This window comes from Miniopterus natalensis, chromosome 1 (genome assembly GCF_054644295.1).
Source record: "Miniopterus natalensis isolate mMinNat1 chromosome 1, mMinNat1.hap1, whole genome shotgun sequence".
Taxonomy (NCBI): domain Eukaryota; kingdom Metazoa; phylum Chordata; class Mammalia; order Chiroptera; family Miniopteridae; genus Miniopterus; species Miniopterus natalensis.
The window spans coordinates 16297138-16320364 of NC_142081.1; the positions used below are offsets into that span (position 1 = coordinate 16297138).

The 23227-nt window shown below is 40.4% G+C and overlaps 1 protein-coding gene across 5 annotated transcripts in view; it reads left to right on the forward strand.

The window, feature by feature from the left end:
- Positions 1–23227, forward strand: part of CEP128 (centrosomal protein 128) — a 291713-nt gene that overhangs the window by 240205 nt on the left and 28281 nt on the right. For 4 of the 5 annotated variants that reach the window (XM_016220106.2, XM_016220114.2, XM_087818763.1 and 1 more), the window contains one exon: positions 3146–3169. The exons of the other annotated variant lie outside the window; for it this stretch is intronic. In XM_016220106.2, coding sequence (XP_016075592.2) covers positions 3146–3169 — 24 coding nt within the window. The remainder of the gene's footprint in view (positions 1–3145; positions 3170–23227) is intronic. 5 annotated transcript variants of the gene reach the window in all.

The window sequence follows — 23227 nt, forward strand, 5'->3', positions numbered from 1 at the left end:
AATTCCTGTTACATTTTTATGCCAGTATTGTGCTTTCCTATATACTGATGAATATAGTAAAGCATTCTTGGAAAATGGTGCATTATGTTGATAAAATGAAGTCGTTAGGCCTGTTCAACTATATTTCCCAAAGGCAGAAGAGCTCTGACTGTTTAGACCTATGAGGCCTCTAGTTCATCACCTAGATGGAATGGATGAATCAATGTGTGATTGGCTCAGCTGAATCAAATAAACTGGTAATGATCAGAGATTCAGATGCCAAAGATCCATTTAGTGCTCATTTCCTAAGTTTGCCCATCTCCAGTGAGACTAATGAATTTGCCTTGGTTCATTTATGAATTCCAGTGTATACCCGTTCATGACCAGGTAGCGAAGGAATATGTATAGCTCGAGGCAAGTTACTCACCTCATCACAAAACATTAAAATACATATTTTTTAAAACTTTAAAAAATTTCCTGTTTTAGCTTATATACAACACTATATTAATTTCAGTGCACAGCATAGTGTTCAGACATTTATATACCTTATGAGGGGATTCCCCGTAAGTCTAGTACCCATTTGACACCATGTGTACTTACTACAGTGTAATTGACTGTATTCCCTGTGCTGTACTTTACATTCTTTTGACTATTTTTAAATAAAATACATACTTTTACAGTACATATGCTATAGGCCTCCCCCAAAATACAGCTCTTTGATCTGTCAAGTGGACATAAAATGTTATGTCTAGCAGCAGCATTTTCCTTTAGAAATTCAAGCGTACCTCGTATTTGCATTGGTGAGAGCAGCTGGCACTCTCCACTGCAACTCAATGACTATGCAGTGACTACACGAATTATCTTTACAAGGAAACATTAAAATAACGGTTGCCCTTTTAGGTGTTTCATAGACTTTCCCTCCTTTGAACTAAAGAACAGTGGAAAAGAGACTATCCAAACACACACACACAAAACAATAGCAAAAAGCAGGTTATTTTCCCCAAGAACTTTTTTTTCCCCCCAAAAAAAATACTTGAAGGAAATTTTTCCTTTGATTGTTGTTTGACCTTTCACTCTCAAATGTGTGTGTTTTTTCCCCTTTCTTTTTGGTGTTATTTATATAGAAATATTTCATACAGGAGAAATAAATAGATTTGATTTAATAATTTATTTACATAATATTCTTACACCTTATTTCAGATGTTTTTATGTAGAGTAAAAGGACTTGAATGCCCCTGGGTAGGCTTCAGAGAGTCTGCAGTTCCCTAAAAGTATATGAAGAATTATTTGTGTGTTGTGGGTAATGTACAGTCCTGGAGAGAAGATCAAGTTTCATCAGACTCTCAAAGTCCATGACTACAAAAATAAGAAGCATTAACTTACTGCAACCACCTGAAACACCACGATTATAGTGAGAATGGCTTTATTAGTTCCGCAGGCTGTCTTACTCCTCCCACCTCCTAGCCCCCTTTCAGTGTCCTAATGGTACTTTTTAGAATCCAAGCTTGGGCTGGTGGGTATTTGTGATGGGGGAGTTGGGAGAGTGTTGAACCTGAAGGCTGAGTTGAGCTTGAAGGTAAAATCTGTTGAAATGGAGATTCAACTGCAGTTCTAGTAAGAGTAGGAAAGGGTAAGAAGAATATAATTTATTTTGGTATAATTATATGTTCATTCTAGGACACATTCTGGCATTTTGTATAGATTATGTTAATGACACTGTATCGGCTTAAGTTACTTCTATTTTAATAATAACATGAGAGGAAGTTTGCAGATATTTTGTTTGAGAATAAGTATGTGCAGTAGCCTAATTCTTTTCTATATAGAATTATAATAACCAATACTGCCTGCCAAAAAAAGAAGTCAACTACAACTACTTAAAATTTCAAAATACATTTAAAAAATTTTAAAAGCAAGTTAATACGTTTATAAAGACTAGGAATAGTTTCTTTTTACTTATAGTCTTACAGAAATTAAGACCAAAAAACCTACAATTTTACACAAAGCTCACTAATTGGCTGCAATGCTGGTATCCTATTGTCGTTGATTAGCAATTTGAATGATTTAAATTTAGGTTAATAAACAGAATTTTTCTATTTCCTGAATTTTCTTTTTCTGAACATGTACTTTTTTTTTTAATGGAAAGCTGTCTTAGTACCATGTGGAATGAAGCAGGTTATAGATATAAATAAATTGCTTCAAAATAATTATTCATTGATTTGGAATAAAGCAGGTTATAGACAAACAGACGTAAGTAAATTGAATCAAAATATATCATTATTGATCTTTATTCTTTAACCAAATGCAGTTTTCTGGATCATTTGTGATCACAGTGTTATAAACTAGGCACATGTCTTCTAAGCTCAGAGAAAGACAAATTACCATAGGCTGGGGGTGTAAACAACAGACATTTCCTTCTTACAGTTCTGGAGGCTGGGAAGTCCAAGATCAAGGTTCTGGCAGCCTCGGTTCTTGGAGAAGGCCACCTTCTCATTATGTCCTTACATGGCAGAAAGGAGCCATTTTCTCAGTCCTTTAACTTTTTAAGCATTATTGTTAATAACCCTTTTTAAAACCACTATTTATATGAAACCTTCTAAGATGCTCTAAGCAATGAAGGCTCATCTGGGTTCAGGATTGGTTGCAGGTGACATACATTTCTCATTTATTTCCTGCTTTGTTTGAATGAATAATGTGCTTATTAATTTTATTTAAGTATTTTTATGTCTGAACTTTACCTTCCTGTGAGATCAAACTGTGCTGTACATCTGACAGCTGATATATTTATTGCTAAATTGCTTTTTATATCACTAGTATTATCTAGTCATGGTTCATATATTCAAATGTATGTAATAGTATATACCCTTAAGTATATAAATAATTTTATCAATGCAAAAGAGGTAAAATCTATTCCACTTATTAATTATACCCGAATATATGGTATTTACTGTTAAATTAAACCCCGTAGCCTTAACTCCTGCTGAGATGAGAAAAGGCATAGTGATCCTTTTGTGATGAACTCTATTGAAGTCATCCTGAATTTTCATTTTTTACATTTAAAAAATAAATGATTCCACTAAAGAATAAAAAGGAAATCTGACAATTAAGTGAACTTGAAATGATTTTAGTAGCTTTGTTTTTATAATTGTATATTATGCTTTATTTGCAGGACCGTGTAAATGTGTTAGAAACGGTAAGTTGGGGCATTTTCTTTCTCCTGTCAGAATTTCTGCCCGTCCCGGGATTTCAGAGCATTCCCCAAAGGAAGCAGTTCCAGACAACACTCTCAAACTGTGCCTAAGATTCACAGGGGGAAATAAGCTAAACTGTACGTGAAAGGTATGTGGATATAGACTTTTAAAATGAAAAATAGAAAAAACAAAGATGTGCCTATTTAAGTGGCCACTGGTCTCTAGTCCGATGGTGCCAAGATGTGCTGATTTATGGAAAACGTAACTAGCTGAAATGTCATCAGAACCCTGTGTATTTGTGTCTGTATTTCTCAGTCACGAAAAGGACCGATGGATAAAAAGCTGAGGGCAGAATGCGATTTGTACTTTGAAGTCCAGATATTCAATTTAACGTATTTTACATCATTTTCAACAATATCCAGATACTGAGAAAAGCTGGTAAGCCTTTTTCTCAGAGTCTTACCTGCAGGAATCTAGTATTAAGAAATAATTTTTTTAAAGCACATGAATGTAAAGAGTACATGCTTGCAATTAATTGGCCTTATTGCTTAAAGGCTTCTTGAAGGCGACGAAATGTAATTCACCATAGAAAGTCACGTTTAAAAGTAAATGTTGCCACCCTGCCATGTGGGGAAATAGCAGTATATTGAGTTGTAAGGGAGACTGGCCTGCAAGTATTGAATATTTCTATTTTGTGTTAAAAAAAACTTTAAGGAAACACACAAAATATTAAGAGTGACTTGGGACTAGTGGTGATTTTTATTTTATCTTTTTTATGTTTTCAACGAACAGGAAAAAATTAAGAAACCTTTAAACAATGAGGCCAATGAAGAATAAAATAGTTATTTTGTGAGCGTGAGGAATGGAGAGATGCTAATGGAGCACATTTTAGTCCTATGTAAACAAGTGATTTTGATTGACAGTGTCCAGACCCTCGTGGGTAAATAATCTATCCCTTAGATTTAACTGGGCCATTTGGAAAGTACACTGACCTTCTCAGTTTCAGTATGATGACATTGTAGGTGAATAAAATGTTTAGTGTTCCTCCACATATATTTTACTTAACCTTAAGGGGGTGTCTTGCCAACAGGATTTGGCTTATGAACTAAATGCGCTGTTTGAAAGTATGAACAAAAACAGAAATTTTGAGTTTGTGGACTTGAGTTCAGCGTACAGAAATGCCACTTATGCAACTTAGCAAGTCACTTGCTTTTCGATGCCTTCATCTGGAGATATGATTCTAAGTAAACTTATTATATCAGATCATGAGAACTAAAAGTATTTGTGAAAATACCTAGAACCAAACAAATGTCAGGTTATTGCTGTCATTATGTGATTGCTGTTTCTTATTGAGACATTTCAGTTATACCAACGTGTCACACGAAGCTGAAATTTACATCAGTAATAACAAAGGCCTGTCACTTTTATTAGTATTTGTCAGTCTTTTTTATTTATACAATCTCTTTACTAAAAGTACTATGGAGTAGAATTATAAACGCTTTATCCTAAGGAGTCCTTTAGGAATAAAGGTAAAAATGAAAAGTCATCACGAGAAAAATAAAATTAATTAAAGGAAGTAGGTTTTTTACAGTGGCAGCTTTCTCAAGATGGATTTAATTTGAAGTAATTAAGCAAAACCGTAAAAATGAAAACGCTCAGTAATAACGTTAACGCTCAAATATTATGAAGTCCTTTGACTTCACGGCATTATAAGGAGCAGATTTAATGCACTTGGTGGACTGTTCAGCTGGTGAAGTATTTTATAGTTCATAAAATCAGACGCCGAAAACGCCCAGAAGGTCATTTATTATTCTCGCTGCTCAGCACTTAACCCGCGGAACAGTGCGGGCGGTGTGCACGGGGGTGGGCGGCGGTTAGGGTGCACAGGGCGCTCCACGGAAAGGCCTGGAATCCCGTCGTTCCGCTGGGAGTATTTCCAGTAGATTGATTTTTAAAAGTTCAGTAGCTATAAGACCTTATAAAAGATAAGATCGTCTTTTTATCATAACGAGCACCTTGATTTGTCTTGTCCCCAGTTGCCTGTGTGCTTAGGCCACAGCCGTGTCCGTTTCCCCCGCCTCCTCAGTGTGCCCCTTTCCCCTTCCTTAGCAGGGGAGCTTCTTGGGTTAGAAGCTTCTACCTGCAAATGCATCCCCAGGGCCTGTCAAAAATTCCTGATACAAAGCGGACAATCAATAAACGTTTGCAGAATGAAATAGTAAATACTGAACTGCATGTTTGATAAAAACCAGTATGTGAAAGTCCATTTTACTTCTCACTCCAGCACCAGCACTGAGAAACTGTAATTCAGGTATATGACTACAAAAGTGACAAAAAATGCAGAGTACCTAGGAAAAAAATCTCCCAACAACCGAAAGGATGCGAGCCCTTGATAGAGAAAATCCTCTCGAATAGCCAGGGGAGTTTTGAAGAGGAAAGAGGTGGGGGCCCCCTGGCGGACTCCCAGCCCCGCCGAAGCCGCGGAAGCGGAGGCAGCGTGGCCTAGGCCCAGGGGGCGTCAGCAGGTCAGCAGCGAACCCGGGACAGAAGCCTGTGCGTGGAGCCTGGAGGCTGATACAGCCTGCACCACCTATCGGAGGAAAGGTGGTATTAAAAAATGTCACTGAGCCCCCCTCTCAGGTGCGAAAATGAACAAAAGCCTAAATGTGAATGGCAGAACCGTAAAACTTGGAAACAAAGTATAGTTTAATATCTTCACGACCTCGGGACTTTGAAGGATTTGGGAGGATGAGAGTCGGAAAGGCACTGAAAACATAGGTCATAAAGGAAAGGACTGATTTAGTACCATATTAATGTAATATTAAGAATTTCTATAAATCAAAAGATAGCATAAAAAAATGAAAAGGAAAGCTACCCTTAAAATATGTTTTGGAAGGTATAACTGACTAGCAGTTTGTATCCAAGTCAATTTGTATTTAAATCTTACTGCCAACAAAGTCATTAGAAACAGTTAACCCACATTTCTGAGAGGAAGGGAGGGAGGGAGGGGGAGAGACAGATAGGAAAAAGAGAAGAGAGAGGAGGGAGGGGAGGGGAGGGGAGGGGAGGGGAGGGGAGGGGAGGGGAGGGGAGGGGAGGGGAGGGGAGGGGAGGGGAGGGGAGGGGAGGAGAGGAGAGGAGAGGAGAGGAGAGGAGAGGAGAGGAGAGGAGAGGAGAGGAGAGGAGAGGAGAGGAGAGGAGAGGAGAGGAGAGGAGAGGAGAGGAGAGGAGAGGAGAGGAGAAATAAATAGGCAAGAATTTCAGTTAAAGAAAAAACGTGAAAACATTCAGCTTCATCAGTGATCGGGAAACGCTAATTAACACCGCAGAGAATTGTCATTTCCTTAAACTATATGATTGTAGCTTGTGTACTCTTTTATATCTATGACCCATTTCACTAAAAAACAAATGGAAGGAATTTGAAATATGTAACACAACTTTAAAAAAAATTTTACAGCAAGATGATTGATGCTGTCCCTAGTGATTAGGGCTCGGCCTTCGGACCAGGGTAGCATGTCCCCAGGCGGTGCCAGGGCCTTCCAAGGGGTATTCAGAAGCAGATCGCTTTAAGAGAATTGCTTTTTACATCCTTAGCGTCCACATGCACTTTCTCCGAAAATATCTCTGCTGTGAGGGGCCTTGTTACATTTCATAATCTGTTCCCGCTTCACAAAAGAAAGGCCTTCTCACCTCTCCAGGGCCCAGGATGGCAAATTCCCCTACACTTCTACCTCGGGTGCCAGACAGGAGGCGCTTTAAGATTTTGGTGCCTTCCGGCCCTCCTTTAACCAAGCCACTAAGGTAAAGCTTCTTGTCCTCGGGCATATATGTGTAATGTTTGTATTGATTTGAGAGAGAGAGGAAGGGAAGGGGAGAGAGAGAGACAGACAGAGACAGACATCGATGTGAGAAACACTCAGTTGCCTCCCACATGCACACTGACTGGGTGTTGAACCCACAACCTGGGCATGTGCCCTGACTGGGAATAGAACTGGTGACCCTTTGGTGCAACCGAGTCACACCGGCCAGGGGGAATACATATATTTCTTATAAGAACAAAGAGTTGTGTTAGACATATGGGGATGCTCTAAAATTGACATATGTTGTTAATTGGTGTTGAAAGGGAGTAATGACAATTTTTATTTAATTAGCTAACCTTCTACCCCCCTATTATAGTCAGAGAATATATAGCTCCAGAAAACAAAACTAAGAAGTGTTGGGAAGACGTCATTGAAAGCAGCAGTGTTTTATTTCATCCAGGTGACAAATTCTGACCTGGCCCTATGCCTTATCTATCTATCTGTCTTAGAAGTATAATCCACAAGTGAGACCATGGTCACAGGGGCACATCAACACGCTTTATCAAACCAGAAAATGAAGTTAGACTACTTTCTGCCGGAAAGTAGTCTGATTTGGCTGGTTGGTTTGCCAGTGAGGACTGGCTTTGTCAATCTGCAGTTCTAAGGTTTGGATGAAAATATGTTTATTTGCCCTGGCTGGGTGGCTCAGCTGGTTGGAGCGTTGTCCCGTACACCAAAAAGGCCGTGGCCACGTGGGAGGCAACTGATAGATGTTTCTCTCTCACATTGATGTTTCTCTCCCTTTTTCCCTTTGTCTCTCTCTAAACTCAAAAACATATCCTCAGGTGAGGATTAAAAGAATAAGAAAGAAAATATATTTAATGTAATATCAAATAAATGTATTAAAATGTTTATGTTGATAAAATGGTATTAAAATTACCAAGATTTATATTTTCCTCTGTTCTTTTTAAAAATTTTCTTATTGCCGACTCTGTTGCACATGTCCCCCATTTCCCCTCCTTTGCCCACCTCCACGCAGCCCCCCCTTTCCCTCCCCACATTGTTGCCTGTGTCCTTGGGCTCTGCAGATGTGTTCTTATGAGGTGCCTGGAGGTGAAAGAACAGTTATTGTCGTTTGACAGGTCTTGGTAAATAAAGTCTTTTTGATACACTTTCCAGAAACAGAAAGTGAATGACTTTAATAACTACATTACAGTCCTTTGGCAGGCCTAGTGGTTTCTAATTCTTTGCTTTCAACAAAATTGAAGGGAGGACCTAAATGAGCTAATAGATCATTAAAATTAATTTTTGATGACAGATCACTATGTAATCTTTGCATAAAGCTAGGAAGGCATTCAAGAAATTGAGTGACATTGTTATAACAGATCTATTTTTATTCTCATGTACGTTTTATGTGAATAAGATTCTCAGTGATTAAATCTATAGAAACAAAAAATGTATGTGAAAGGGAACTGTCGTCTTTAAGCAAAAATTAGCATTTACTGTGGGTACATGGGCTAATTCCGTGCAGGAGAGCAGGAAGCCGCATCCATTCCGTTAGGGTATACTTCTGGGAAATTTGGGTGTGTGTTTTAACATTTACATTTAATAATTTTTCTCAACATTTATTACCTAGCATTAATTTTAATGATAAATTAATCCATAAAAATTGTACAGCACTTAGAGCATTATTGCCATAGGGAGTTTTAAAAATCAGTTTTTCTCTGTGTATATACCTTTTTTTTTTTTTTTTTTTTTTACAGAGGAGAATGTGGCATAATAAGATAGCCAATAAAAAGTCTTGCAAGCATAAATATATTTTATATTAGAATAAAAGTCTATAAGAGGAAAAGATTGGAAATAAATTCAAAGGGAAAAGGGACAAGATAAAATTTCTGTCTTTAAAAGAGGGTCTTAGTTATTTTCTAAGTGGATAAATGGTAATAACATATTACTGAACTATTTAAAATGCACCGAGGAAGTTCATATGAGTAATATGAGAGTTTTACTTGAAAATATCAATATTTACAGCATTACGGAAATGCCATCCTTTGCAACTACCTGAACTTATGATGAAAACATTTAGACAACTTAAAAATGGGGGGGGGGGGGGCAGCTGGGGAGGAACAAGGGAGATGCAGTTTGAAAAACTAGGTAATATCTATTCCAATATTTGAAAACCATTGACTTAGAGCAAATGTGTAATTATATATTTGTAATTTGTCAGTGCTTAATCAGCTCCTCAGAACAAAGTTACTTAAAACAATCTGATGTTCTGCATTTTCAGTGTATACTTACAGAGATAATATTACTTATGGGATAAATGCTAACCTGTAGCTATATGGAGAAAAGCATGCATAAATTTGCCTGCGTTGAGAAAAATTACAAAGCACTGGAAAACTTTTAGAACTATGATTTTTATTTTAGAAAACCCATTAGAGTCTTTGCACATCTCTAAAGGACTCCTTCGGCTAATGTCAGCGGGAGCAGGTTTGGCCTGTGCACGCCAGCTGCCTGCAGGATCTCGGGAGGCGGGAGTGTGCCGGGCCTCTGTGGAGGTTACTAAGTAGCTGCCCTTAGAACAGACAGTGGCTGTTGGAGTTTTTATTTTTAGTTTGCTTTCCTTCCCACCCTGGATCTAGCTACCAGTTGCGCCTCATCCTAGTACACGTGCAGTGTGCTCTGTGGGGACAGGAGTTATTGAAGGGCCATTATTCTCTGTTAGGACACTAAGTACTGCTCTGGGGCACTTACGGGTACATGGACCCAATAGAGTTAATGTACTTGCTGCAGTGTCCCCATTAAGCTCAGGAAATAACTGGCTTGAGTATGTAAATCTGGCCCAATAACCGTTAATTATTTGCACTGCCTCTTCGACGTATTTGTACAAATCTTGAAGCTAAGTAAAACTTGCCTTTATCTCTTTATAAAGCCAGAACCTACTGTTTCAAAACCAGAGATCAAGTTAGGTTCATTTTGACTTTGCCAAGGCTGCTTGCTTCTCATTGAGGTTCCTGAGCGGTTCGGTCAGGTTGGCTTGCCACCAAATAAAACGCAGTGTGCTCTGTACAGTTTTGACCCAGAATCAGGTGAATCTCAGCAGTCTTGGCTGGGCTACATTGTAAAATTTTGGATTCGTTCGAACTTGACACTTCCTGGGAACCCATTCAAACTGAAACCGGAAAAGGGTTTTGCACAAACCCTGTCCTGCCCGCCCTGCCAAGTTTCCCACTGCTCCAGTGTTAGCCTACCTTCTGTATATGCGCAGCGAGGGCGAGCGGGGTATCCTCATGAATCTCTCATGAGGGACCTTGGTTGCAACAAGCTGGACATTCTCCTTCGCCACCTTGTCCCGAAGCACAGAGCCTGTATTCTGTGTTAGTCAGTATTAAAATGTGTATGTTTTCCAATAATGGTGTCATCTTCAAAGGGTTAAATTTCTACACCAGGACCGTGCTTACAGTCATAGGAAGAAAATTTTACTAAAACAAGTAGGCTCTTTATTCAGAGTTGCAACCTTGTGGCAAAGGGTGATGACCAATGAAAAAATGTAAGACTTACTTCAGCCTGCAAAACTGGTTTCTGACAGCCCTGTCCAATCTTTCATAAACACGGTGACACAGGGAAGGTATCACTGAGAAATTACATAATGAATGTGGCTTCCCTAGCAGATGGATTTAGTATTATTGAATTGTTCATGTTTGGAGGTCAGACTGACAGCTTCATATTTGATGCTGATAAGTAGTCCTACTGCCTGTCTAACTGCCTTGCTTGATAATGTATTTTAATATTTCTGCTCTAAACACTATCAGTAACGTGATGCATTCTCTGGGTGAAAAGCTCTTACTTTGTATTGTGAAGATAATATAAGTGTATATTATAAAACAATGAAAGTATCTTTCTGAAAAATATTATATATGTAAGAAATGTTTTCTGTTCTCTTTAAGGGAGAATACCTGAGTGAAATCTAAGTAATTGTGTATTAAGTTGTTTTTTAAGATCCTAACTTAACTATAAAACAAAATATCAGTATTACACCCTCAATATGCATATAGTTGGTGGGAAGAGTGTATGTTACACAGTTTTGAGGTAGCCTTTAAATGAAAAGCTGATTTGGGGAATTTTCAATGTGTGCATCTTATTTTAATGAATTACATATAAATTTCAGTTGAAAATTATTATTATATGCCTAGTTTAAAAAGATGGTGATATGGTAAAAATAGTACTTGATTGTGAGTTAGAAAAGCCAGGTTCTGGTCATATCTCTACCATAGCCAGGCACATGACCTGGGGAGTTGCTTAAACTCTCTACATTTTCTTTTCTTTTTTTTTTTTTAATGATTGGGCTGGGCTAGGTGATATTTAAAAGGCCCTCTCCCTAATAGGCTATCGTCTAATCTAGGAGGAACATCTGATCTTCACAGAATTTCCACTCTGCCAATGGTTGCTCTCAGCTGCTTTAATCATATAATATTATATAACAGATACTTGTTGCATCCCTACCATGTCTCAATAGTGTCCTAGGGCATGGCAGTTTAGGTCCCTGCTGCCATGGATCTCACATTTCAGGTAATGTTACAGTTTGAAGGATTCTTAGAGATTCTTGTGAAAAGCCCTCGCCCTATAGGTGACAAGTCTGGAGGCCAGAGTAGTTCTTGAATTGCCAAGTGTGGCAAAACTTGGGCTAGAATTCGAGTGTCCTCATTAGGGACACAGTGTTCCTTTCACTCTACACATTCCGCTTGTGACTGGTGAGAGTAATGGAGACATAAGCAAGGAACACTTTACAAGTGTCTAGTGAATGATACCAAGGGAAGAGGAAGGTAATTAGCAACCAGATTCCGTATTTACCTCGAGCAGGACAAAAAGTAGACGCATGAAGGACACTGACATACTGACATTCTTGGACCCTATTTAGAACTGTTGGAACGTCCCCTCAACGTAATGGCTCGTGGAGACCATAAAGCCACTTTGATCTGGCTCCTGCATGTTGATGTGAAGAGTTGGCGTGCCCCTAGGTTGCACTACTAGCTCTGTCTTGAGCTTGCTCAGTGATATTAAATGCCTCAGTTGATCTTTTTTTTTTTTAATTCATCTGCATACCTGCTCTAATTCCACTTACACAGTGTTTATAAAGTTTAAGGGCTTTCAATAAACTTTGATCTCAGATGAAAGGCTAGGGAGAATATAAATTGTCACTATAGCACTATTAATATAAATATCCCAAGTAGTCTTGTGTTAATATTAACATTAGTAAATGATTTAGCCTATCATTGCCCCCAATTACAGTGTATTTAAACATCAAAGAGTAAAAGGCCAAACCATCAAAATAGCCCTTCCCTTCCCACTGTTCTCTTCAGGCTCTGTTCTTAATTGTTTCGCGCAGCTGGTGTTCCATAAATGATTTTCTAGAGCTGCTTCAGTGCTTTCCTCTCCTCGCATCTCACTCTCTCCCGCATCCACAGCGGAGGCCAGGGGAGCATCCTTGGCTGGCGCGCTTCATTGTCCTCAGACATTAAGCATATGCGCACATTAGTCCCGACTCTGACTTAAAACCCTTGGGTCCTGGGAAGCGCTCCCTTTACGTCTTCTCGGAGAGCTGCCTGGTTTCGTCTTTACTCCTTAGTTCTCGGAACTCGCTTTGCTTGGTAATACCTCAGAGCTCCTCCTGAGACATCCTTTGTCCTTGAAGAAGAGGGCATTTGTTCCCAGACATGTGGGGGTCGAGTGGGGGGATTAGTGAACGCCCTAGTTCCTAGAGAATGATCTGGACTTGGCGGCCTGGGAGTTAGAAGACCTGGTTGTGAGTCCTGACACTGCAACATGGGCAACTCACTCACCTCTCTGAGCCTCATTTCTGTTATCTCTGAAATGGGCCCAGTACTTGAGATAGTGGATGGGAAAGTCATCTTCTAATTTTTAAAAATTAAAAATTCTCCCCCTTAGGTGTGCATCACCTTCACTGGAAGGTTTTGCCTCATTACTCCGGACGTGTTGAATTTTCACCCTAATTTTGCCACAATGGTTATGTGTCTTGGCACTCTCTGTTTCACAGCTTTTACCTCCAAAAGTCAATTCACATGTTTCAAGTTGAGGCTCTGAGAAATTTAGACTTGCAGTCCTTATTTAGCAATCCTAATAATTTCAGTTCACCACACTCCCACTCCAGGTTCAGTTGACCTGGGCTAAGTCCCAGTATTTTTTAAAGCTTCTCAGATCATTGAAATGAGAAGTCATGGTTGAGAATCACTGAGCTCGGTCATCTTCTCTCTGCCTTTTAGGAAGGACCATCCCCTAGAGCCTGTTACTCCTTCATGTCTGTTGAATTTAGTGGTGTTTATTTCCAGTGAATTAATTTCTTGACATTTCGGCTGATACCATTGTGTATTCTGTCCCCAGTATTTTTTTTCTTCTAATCTATCAAAACAACAGTTGTAAGATTCTTCCTCAAACATTTTCCTTAATATTTCAAGAATCTAGGGTGCTTAATTTTAGCATCTTATTAAAACTTAAAATTTCTTATACCTAACTTTAAAGGCACATTTGCCCAGTCATGAATTCACCACATCACTAATCCTCTGATTTTAATAAATTGACCAATTTACAAAAACAGTGTCTTTGGATACTATGTGAATAGTTACAAAAACAAATAAGTTGTTTTGTAAATCAGTCATATATTGGATAAATTGGCTGTTTAGTCGATTTGCTTTTGGTGTGTTGACTAAGATTATGCAAACTACCCGACTCCCTCAGCTCTCCTTTCTCATCTCTCCTCTGCTACTTCTGTGTTAACCCGCTCTGTACCAGCACTCCTACACTTTATTCATTTCTCCACTCAACATGTGACGACCAGCTACTCTGTGCAAAGGACAAAGTACGGAGCATAGCTCCTCTAGCAAGGCCGTGTTGGACAAGTATGCCGTAAACTCTCAGACTTCATCTCACACCCCCAAAAGTGGTTTAGGAGGGCTCACAGAGGAGAAATTTGATGCTACAAAGATGAAGAGGGTTTTAGAGGCGATGGAAAAGGCAAAGAAAGAGCTTTTAAGGGTGGTTTAATCTTCAGTATACCCTAAGGTCAACTGGACACAGTCTTGGTTTTTTAATTTCTTTTGGTAAGGGTCACTTTTATTTTAACTTTATTCTTTTTCTTTAAGATCTCTCAAAGAACAAAGAGAATTTTTCCTTTTTTAAAATAGGAAAAAACTCATTCTGTCTTGCAAAATCCATATGGGTCTATTGAACCCTGTTACAAACTTGAGGTAAATAATGGATCTTGATGATCTTCTTTTCTTGAAACATTTTCTTATTTTGTCACCCTAGAAATTATTTCATTGTTATCCATCAATTGTTTTGAACTATGCTAGATAAGAATAAAATAATATGAAAATGAAGGCATAATGGAATCACATAGAAGGTCCTTACGGCAAATGAACTATTATATAATATTTCAGTTTTCTTACCGTGTAGTCCAGTGTATATCAAGAGTCAGATTTTACCCTACTTGCAAGTTACCAAGTTTGCTGGCCACACTTTTGTGGGTGCTGGCGAAGACACAAGACAAAGACTTCATTGTTCATAGGACAGCTTGCCCCGTGAGCTACATGTTTGCATTGGTTCCCTTTGCTCCCCAAGTCCTGTAGGGCCAATGTGGGGATGAGTCCAGATGGTGTTGCACACACAGTGGATTTGTGTTGTATGTGAAGAGTCCTGAGTTTATGCAACCCCTGATTTTATAAAGGGAGCTGCAGAAAACCCTACCCAACCTTTGCTCCAGGCAGAGTCACTATCTCTGTTTTCCAAGTCCGTTTGCTGTACAAACATCCTGAGCAGCTATTCTGGGACAAAAGCTATCGCAAGACATCTAGCAATGGAGTAGTACCTTCCAACAAAATATTGTATTATCTTGCAAGAAGAAGTTTTAAAATCTTTTTCATCATTATTACTTTTATTGAACTCAGATTGAGAATTCAGAATTTCTCATTTTCTCCCATAATGACAAAGAAAAGGAAACTGACAGAGAAAGACATTTCACAGTTATTAGACGAATCAGAAGATGAATATAAAGAGACAGGCAGTGGTACCCTAGATACTAATGATGATGGTGAAATTGGTCATACAAGCAAAAAGTCAGATTGTGAGTCTTCAGATGATAATGTCCTAGATGAATTTTTGCAAACTCAAGAATCAGTGAATGAACTATATTTCTGAGAACAAAGGGGAAATTGGGAACTCTCACCCAGTTAGCTATTCAACAACAAGGACTTCATCATGCAGTATTTTGCAATAAGAACCTGAACCGGCCCATTTGGCTAACAGAATGTGGGACAGCATTCTTTCATCCTTTGTTATGTTTGCACACCAAAATTAACTTCATAGGGTTTCTAAGTGGGCAGATATCTAAATCAGATTGTATAAAAATGTGATTGGAAAGAAAAGATATAGCAGTGATAATTTCCATTAGATCAATTATGCTTATAAATCTAAAAAGTGAAAAATTTGCAGTCATGCAGTAAAGAAGATGGCCTTACCAATTTAAAAATATTAGGAGCTGTCACAGTTTTAGAAATACTGTGTTTTGAAAATGCAAGTGCAAGAAGTACGAACCAGAAGTGATAATAAACTAGAAATCATTAGAAACATATTTGAAGCCTGGAATCAGTATTTACAAGACAAGACGGGTATTTTCCGGAATTGTGAATGACAGTTACTCAGCATTCATACTTTCCAAACCAGGAGGATATATAATATGCTTAAATTCTCACTAAGATTTCTAATAAAGTTATTTTTTAGTCTCTATTTTTCTCTAAATTATTTATCAGCAGCACAAATATTTTTTTAAACTCCATCCATTGGACCAGAATAATAAATGCTGACTAATCATCCCAATATATTACAAATTAAGCAAAAGCACACTGTTGTGTTCCAAGATCTGGGAGCAAACTGTCATTCTGTATCCCCACTTTTTGTTTGTGTTATGCTGTTTGTTTTTGTTACAAATGAATCTCCTGTGGTTCCCACAGTTTGCAAGTTACAGTTAACTTCAGGTGATAGTACCATAAATTTGATAGGCCCAGTTTTCACTATCAACAGACATCTTGTTTGCATCCCCAGGAAGCTCTTTAAAGCGCTGGATTGCCTGAGTCTGAGGGAGAGAGCATATTTACTGCAGGTGGGCCTCTGCATGACTTTGAGATACGTACCTATGTCTGCATCTTCTTAGAAATAATACAGAGCAGCCCGGCCTGCTGTGGCTCAGCGGATGAGCATCGACCTAGGACCCAGGCGATCGCGATTTTATTACCAGTCAGGGCACATGCCTGGGCTGCAGGCTCGATCCCCAGTCGGGGGCGTGCAGGAGGCAGTCGATCAATGACCCTCTCATCATTGATGTTTCTCTCTCTCTCCCTTCGTCTCTCTGAACTCAATAAAGATATATTTTTAAAAAAGAAAGAAACATAATACAGAGCAAAGCTCTCACCTTTGGCCTCCAGCTGAAGTTTGGTGATGGGGGGATGGGGGAAAATGGTAGGGAAAACAGTATAAAAGACTTCAATTTTAGTCTTTCTAATTGGTACTTCTAATGAAGTTTTGTCCTAGACTATCCCAAGAAATGTGGGGAGCAGGAGTCCTCATGTAATTCAGTCTTATTGTCGCCAGTTCATTATCTCAGAATGTATCCCACCCCACACACCCAGATTCACTCGGCAGCATGTGGGATCATTCCCAGATCACATGTAAGTGATCCGATCTTTCACATTAGCAAATTTTTAAAGTAGCAGTGCATGTATGAAGTTACTGGGTGACTGAGAAGCAATTGCAGTATCAAATATATTCAGTATTTATTGAGTAGTTCTTATGTGTTAGTTCCACAGATACAAAGAGCAGTAAGGCATAATCCCTCTACTTAAAATGTCCTAGTTAAATGGGGGAAAGGCAGTTAATGAAAAATTACAGTGTAATATCTATATATCGTGCTGTTGCCTTAATAATTTATTTTCATTCAGGAACCAAAAGAATATGCTTGATCTAAACCTGGTCAGCTTTAGCACGATGAAGTCTGAGGGAGTGATATTATAGTTTGATTTGCACACAGCAGGTGCTTAGTCACTGCTTGTTGAATAAGGGAAAGACAGACGGAACATCCTGTCCAGTTTCTGTGTAAGTGAGGAGTAGTCCTGCCTAATTTCTGGAGTATTGCATGTTTTCTAGTTCTCGTAACGTACTTTAAATATCCAAAGTCATATGGTTTTGTCTATCTTTTTCTTTATGTTTCTAATAAAGGCTACAGAACTGGCTCATTTTAGTTGTTAAAATGAAGTAGGGCAGGGAGTGGGGAGCCTCAGTTCAAAATTTCAAATTGTTTTGGCAAGACCAGCTCCTTTTTTACTAACCACCAGGGCACAAAGCTTCATTGTTGTCCAGCTGAATGAATGCTTGGCTTTCGTTTAGAAAAAAGAAGAGAAAGCTTTCTAGCAATCGAAGTTTCAGAAAAACAGTTGGTTGTGGCAAATGTCCGGTGAATCTGCTCACCAAATAGTACTGTCAGCTGGCTTTCCCCACTGGCTTTCATGGCCCACCCTTCTCAGCCATGGCTAAAAGTTCAGAAACTGGCTCACTTTACTCAGATATACTGCATGTGCTCCCCCGTCCCCTTGCCCTTCTGTTCAGCCGTTCGGGACGTACCTTCACAGAGCAACTCACATACTTAAATTCAATTTTAGTGAGCCGTCTACCAAAATGTGTTGCTGCAGCTTCAGATTATTGGTTCTTTGAACGAGTGTGGCCTGGCGGCTGGGACCCTTAGCAGGTAGTTCAGTCGAATTTTCGACGGCATTGAAACATTCTCCATAGTCACTGCTTGGCAGCGGCCGGCCAGGAAGATTCTTTGTAGAAGATCCAGAGGAGTGTTTCTAAGCGTTCAAAAGAGGATTGATTATGAAGCAGACTGTGAGTACAGGCAGACTGCATCTCAGTCACTTTTGAATGAAACCTCAAAGCCGCACTGATAAGAATAAAATCCCTGCCCGATTCCCATTTAGATGTGATGTGCCGGTCGCCAGAAACACATCCCGGGGGGGATTCACTGCTCACACTCGCTCGGCTCCAGGGGCCGTGTGTGGGGAAGGAACCGGTTAATTTGTCCTGTCACTCTCCAGGGCACGGGCATCTCGGGAAAAGGAACAGCCCCTCGTTTAGTTTCCAGGACTGGAAGGTTAACTAGGCCGCCCCAGCGAGGTGCTGTCCAGTAAGCCGGCCCGGACCCGCCTCGGCCAGGACGGGGCCTCCTCTCAGTGCCCCCTCGGGCCTGGGACGCATGTGACGCGAGGCGAGGGCGGTGGCCTCCCTGTGGGTGTCTTGACGCCTTGGGGCCAGGGCTTTGCAGTGTTTGGGAGGCAACTCGCATTTCCAGTGTCCGCCTGAGGCCGGTCCCTGTCCCGGCGCCTGCAGAGATTCCCCTCCCGTCCCCCCCCCCAACCATTCGAGGCAACCTTACGTTCCCTCACACTTCTTCCAGTTATTTCTTATTGCTATTATTATTCAATCCTGAGTCTATTTGGAAACACCCTCTGTCCCTCGAAACAGTTTTTAAGTTCTACCTTTAAAAAATAATTTGTGCTATATTTTTCTTCTCACATGTCTACCCTCTGAGTGTGTCTGTATTGATCGTTGTGTTGAGAAGGTTTTGTGCCTGAAACTGGAACCTGTTGGGTGTGATAGGAAGTCCTCGGCGCTGGGAATACCGGGGAAATACAGCCCTGCCCCTGAGGACGTCGCTGTCTCCTGAAGGGGACAAGTAAGCGCGCAGCTGGGGGACGGCCAGGCGCGGGCGGGCGACCCGCTGGAGCCCAGGAAGCGCTGAGGATGCCTCCCGACGGGGGAGCTGGGCAGAGCAGGCGCCCGGGTCAGCTCGGCGCTCCCAGCCGTGCTCGGGGCTCCCCGCGCCCCACCCGCCCCGCGCTGGTGTGCCCGTGTGTTTGGTCCTTAGGGCCGCTGCGCCGTGGGTGGCATTGGAACTCCTGCCTACAGACGAGGCAGCGGAGCCCCGCCGCACGGGTGTCCAGGAGCCTCTCGAGGGACACGTAGCCAGTGGGTGACTAAACTAGGATTTCTCCGCCGGCCTCCTGCTGAGAGCCCGTGCTGCTCGCTGACATGCTGGAGGAGGTGTGCCAAGCCAGGCCTCGCGCGGGCAGCGTCCGCGAGCTGACCCAGACCGTGCCCGGAGCAGTGTCCGCGCAGAGCAGGCGTTTCGTCAGTGTTTGCAGGCTGCATGAACGGATGAAACCTCTCCTGCGTGGAGTAACTCATTCGTTCATTCAGGAAGCAGTAGGCTCTCCTTTAGGGAGGCACTGTGTGAGCGAGACAGACATTCCCGCCCTCCTGATGCTTACCGCCAGTGCCAACCGACACTAATCAAATAATCACACACATAAATGTGGCATCAGTACTCTGGAAGGTGTTACAAAGGAAAGCCTCATGCTGCAGCGCGAGGGCTTGCTTGACTTCTGCCTTCGCTGAAGAAGTGAGGAAAGATAGTAAAAGTTAACCAGTCACTTAAGATTTATACATTTCATTAGATGTAAATCTTACATTTAAAAATAAATATTCAAGTGGAGTTAATGATATGCATGCTGAAATCTTTAGGAAAAAGTGTACTAATGTATCCAAAAAATAGTTCAGTTAATGGATAGATGTAGGGATAGATGGACGGATTAATGTGTGATAAAGTAAATATAACAAAATGTTAATAGTGGAATCTAGGTGCTAGGTATATGGGTGTTCTCTGTAAATTTCTTTCAGATTTCCTGTGTACTTGAAAATGCTCATGTTGAGGTTAAGGAGTTTTAACCAGATAAGGAGACTAAAAAGTAATTTATGTTCCATTACACTTGTTATTTTATGTTTTGGATGACATCTGTAGAACAGCAAGTAAGTTTCTAAATATTGGTTACAGTGTTAAGTTTGCCATGTTTCTACTTTATACTCTGTTAACTAATTTTTATTAGCTATAATTTTAGATCATCACTGACCTCCCCTCTGTATTTGAGAGTTACTAGAGTTGATAGTACCTCACGGAACCAGCGTTCTTTTAATACCTGCTGTTTGGAAAGTACGTGCCAATTTTCAGTACACTTTCACATTCACGCTCTTGCTTGATAATGACAACTATCCTGTGGGCATGGACTAATAAAGACCATCGTGACTTCTCATTTTGCGAATGAATGAGTGAATGAATGAATGAATGAATGAGGCTGAAGCTTAGCAGGGAAGGGAAAAGTGATATTCCCCAAACCACAAAATGTAAGTAAGTAGCATTTCTGGGACTGTGCCTGTCCACAGGCAGGCGTGCCGATTCCACCCCAGAACTCATGTCTGGGACCAGTACGTTCAGAAGCATCGTTTCCCTACCTGCCACCTTAGCAGAACTTGCTAAACTCGGTCTCCTCCAGGAAACCCTTGCGTATACTGTTTGCCATTATTAACAGGCAGTCATATTTTGGGAGCAAATGTTTTTAAATATCTTTCCTTTGTGAGCATGTTTTATTTTCCTTTTGAAGAAATTTCTGTGAGTGATTCCACAGAAATTAGATTGTGGCTCTCACGACGCTCCTCTCTGTAGACCAATTGTAAGCGCCTAACCCATTGGTCAGTAGGCGGAGAGCACTAAACTAGGCCTCATTTTTCTTGAGACATTGTTTTTCCTTTATGTTAGGGAGTGGCAAGAAAAATGTTTCAAGAGGGAATCTCAGATGTCTCATGGGGAAGAGATATGTATCTTTATTCCTTCTGTGCTCCTTTCTCCTTCAACTCATTCATTCAAAAAATTCCCCAAATTAAGCTAACAATAAGGCCATGAATTGTCTATAACTTATAATTTGGTTATGTGTAAAAATTAGAAAGCAATCATCTGGAATGGCCAGCTCTGTATAGTTCATGTAGTTTATCACTTTAAGAAGTTATTATGAATGAGATAAAATGCCTTGAAAACCTTTATCTAAGTTTTCCAATGAAGATAAGCTGCCCACAAATTTTATAAATGTTTGCTTTTTAAAAGAGATTTATATACCACATTTGACTAGAATTATGTCGTATGAAGACAAATAGAATTTGTTGACAAAAATTCTTCTGTGTTTTAGCTCAAATATAGTTACTGATACCATGTTGCTACATTAACTGGTGTTTTATTTAATAAGCCTTATGCATCTCTTAGCCCAAGATGCATGTAAACACTTCTAAGTGCGTGTCTGATCTTTAGAACTCTCTTAAAGTGCACAGTCTAGAAATAGAAGATTTTGCTGATTCCCCAGGGAACCCACACACCTCGAGCCCTGGGGCTGTCTGAAGGATGCGCATCAGCAAAGTGTCTTTGCCATCCTGTTCTTGCTACTGTTCAGTTTGGTCCCAGTGAGTGTCTTACACAGTTTGGATGAAAAGATCGCCCTGTGCAGCCAGTACAGCTGTGCTGGATACAGTCACCACCAGCGAAAAGTCAGACAGTCTGTCCTGTTCATGATCTCACCCTTCCTCTCCTTGAAACTTGTTTACTCAGGTCCTTTTACCATCTTTCAGCCATTTGTCAAGAAAGTTTTGCAGTGGATCTCCTTCCAAATGAAATAGAATTGCATTTTTGAACCCAAATAAACTGCTCCATAGCCTTGTTTACTTAATATCTGTGTAGTGCCAAAAATGCACACACTTTAAAATAAAAATAGAGACAGCATCTTCTTTATCGTCTAAACCTCAAAACATATGATTCCAATAGCACTATAAGAAAATAGCAGTTGTTACATGTTCATAAGAAAATAAACACATGCATTTTTACAAAAAGAAGTGTATTTAACTAAAATATTCCTATGGCTAAATCCATTTCTTAGGCTTTCTCTACAAGAAACAAGAATCTAAGAATTGCGGTGAAACCCCATTCTCGTTCCCAGTTGCTGCCACTTGTGTTGCCATGCTGTGTCATGCAGTGTCCCTGCAGTCTGAAACAAAGGGACAACTGGCGAAAAATACACTGTGGACCAGTGCAGACGGCCCGAGTCCACGCGTGTGTGTGGAAGATTTTGGGATAGTGCCAGCTTGTTCTTTGCCTTTTCAATAGATACCTAAACACACGTGGAGGTGTAAGGGCCACGGGGCTAATCGACAGGATTTCTGAGCTTCACTGCTCTTTCCAGCACTTGATCTTGCCCTCAGTCTAGAGAAAATAAATGCAACAGCAAACGTTTGCTTTTGGGTTTTTAATAAAGAGGCCAAGATTCAGTCGGTGGTTCAGAACGTGGTAACTCTGCCTTTGTCTTTATTCAGCCAAAATTTATCGAAGCCCCTGTGGCCAGGTAGTGCGCTATACTAATGCTAAATATTACAAAAGAGGAAAGAAAAGACGGTGTTAGTATCATAAAACTCAATCTCATGCTGTTTCCTCTAATAGAAAGAATGTGCGTGTATATTCCTGGGTGACTGACGGTCTTGAGCACAGATTCCTTAGCACTGGCAACTTGAAATTCTTCTGGATTCATCTTAAAACTTCTCTCCTGGAAATACGTCCATGAAGGACGGATCTCGAGCACTCTAGGTGCTGGGAGTTAAGACCCGGAGAGGGATCGGGAGTTACCCAAAGCACTCACTGTTACAGCTTCTGGGTTGCTGTCCTGTTTAGCCCGTGACTTACCACAAAAAATATTATATGATAAGGAAACTGTCACATCTCCATCAGAAAACTGTGGACCCTCATCAGAGTTTTGCTAGCACGTGGCTGCGAGGAGGCTGTTCAGTTGCCTCGCCTGTATGAGGGGATAGCAACAGGGTCTACACCAAGGGCAGCGGGAGGATTAATGAATATGTGCAAAATCGAATTTCAGTTCTATGGCTTAGTTTTCATTATGCTACAGTAGGGAAAGAGGTCATTTACTTATTTTAATAACAAAGTGGCCCTGGCTGGCGTGGCTCAGTTGGTTGCGCGTCGCCCTGTGCACCGAAAGGTCGCCGGTTCAGTTCCCATCAGGGCAGGAGCCCGGTGCATACGGGAGGCAGCCAGTCGGTGTCTCTCTCTCTCTCTCTCCTGGCTCCTTCCTCTCTCAAATCAATAAAAACATTTTTTAAAAAACGAGATTAACATATTTAACCCAGGCTCAGAGGGTCACTCCCAAATTTGAAAAATTATGGGATAAAAAGGGGAAATAAAGTTTTTAAATGACAAGCCTATTAGAATTATTGTTTATGAAAATTTTACTCAAGGCATAAGGTTTGCTCTAAAAT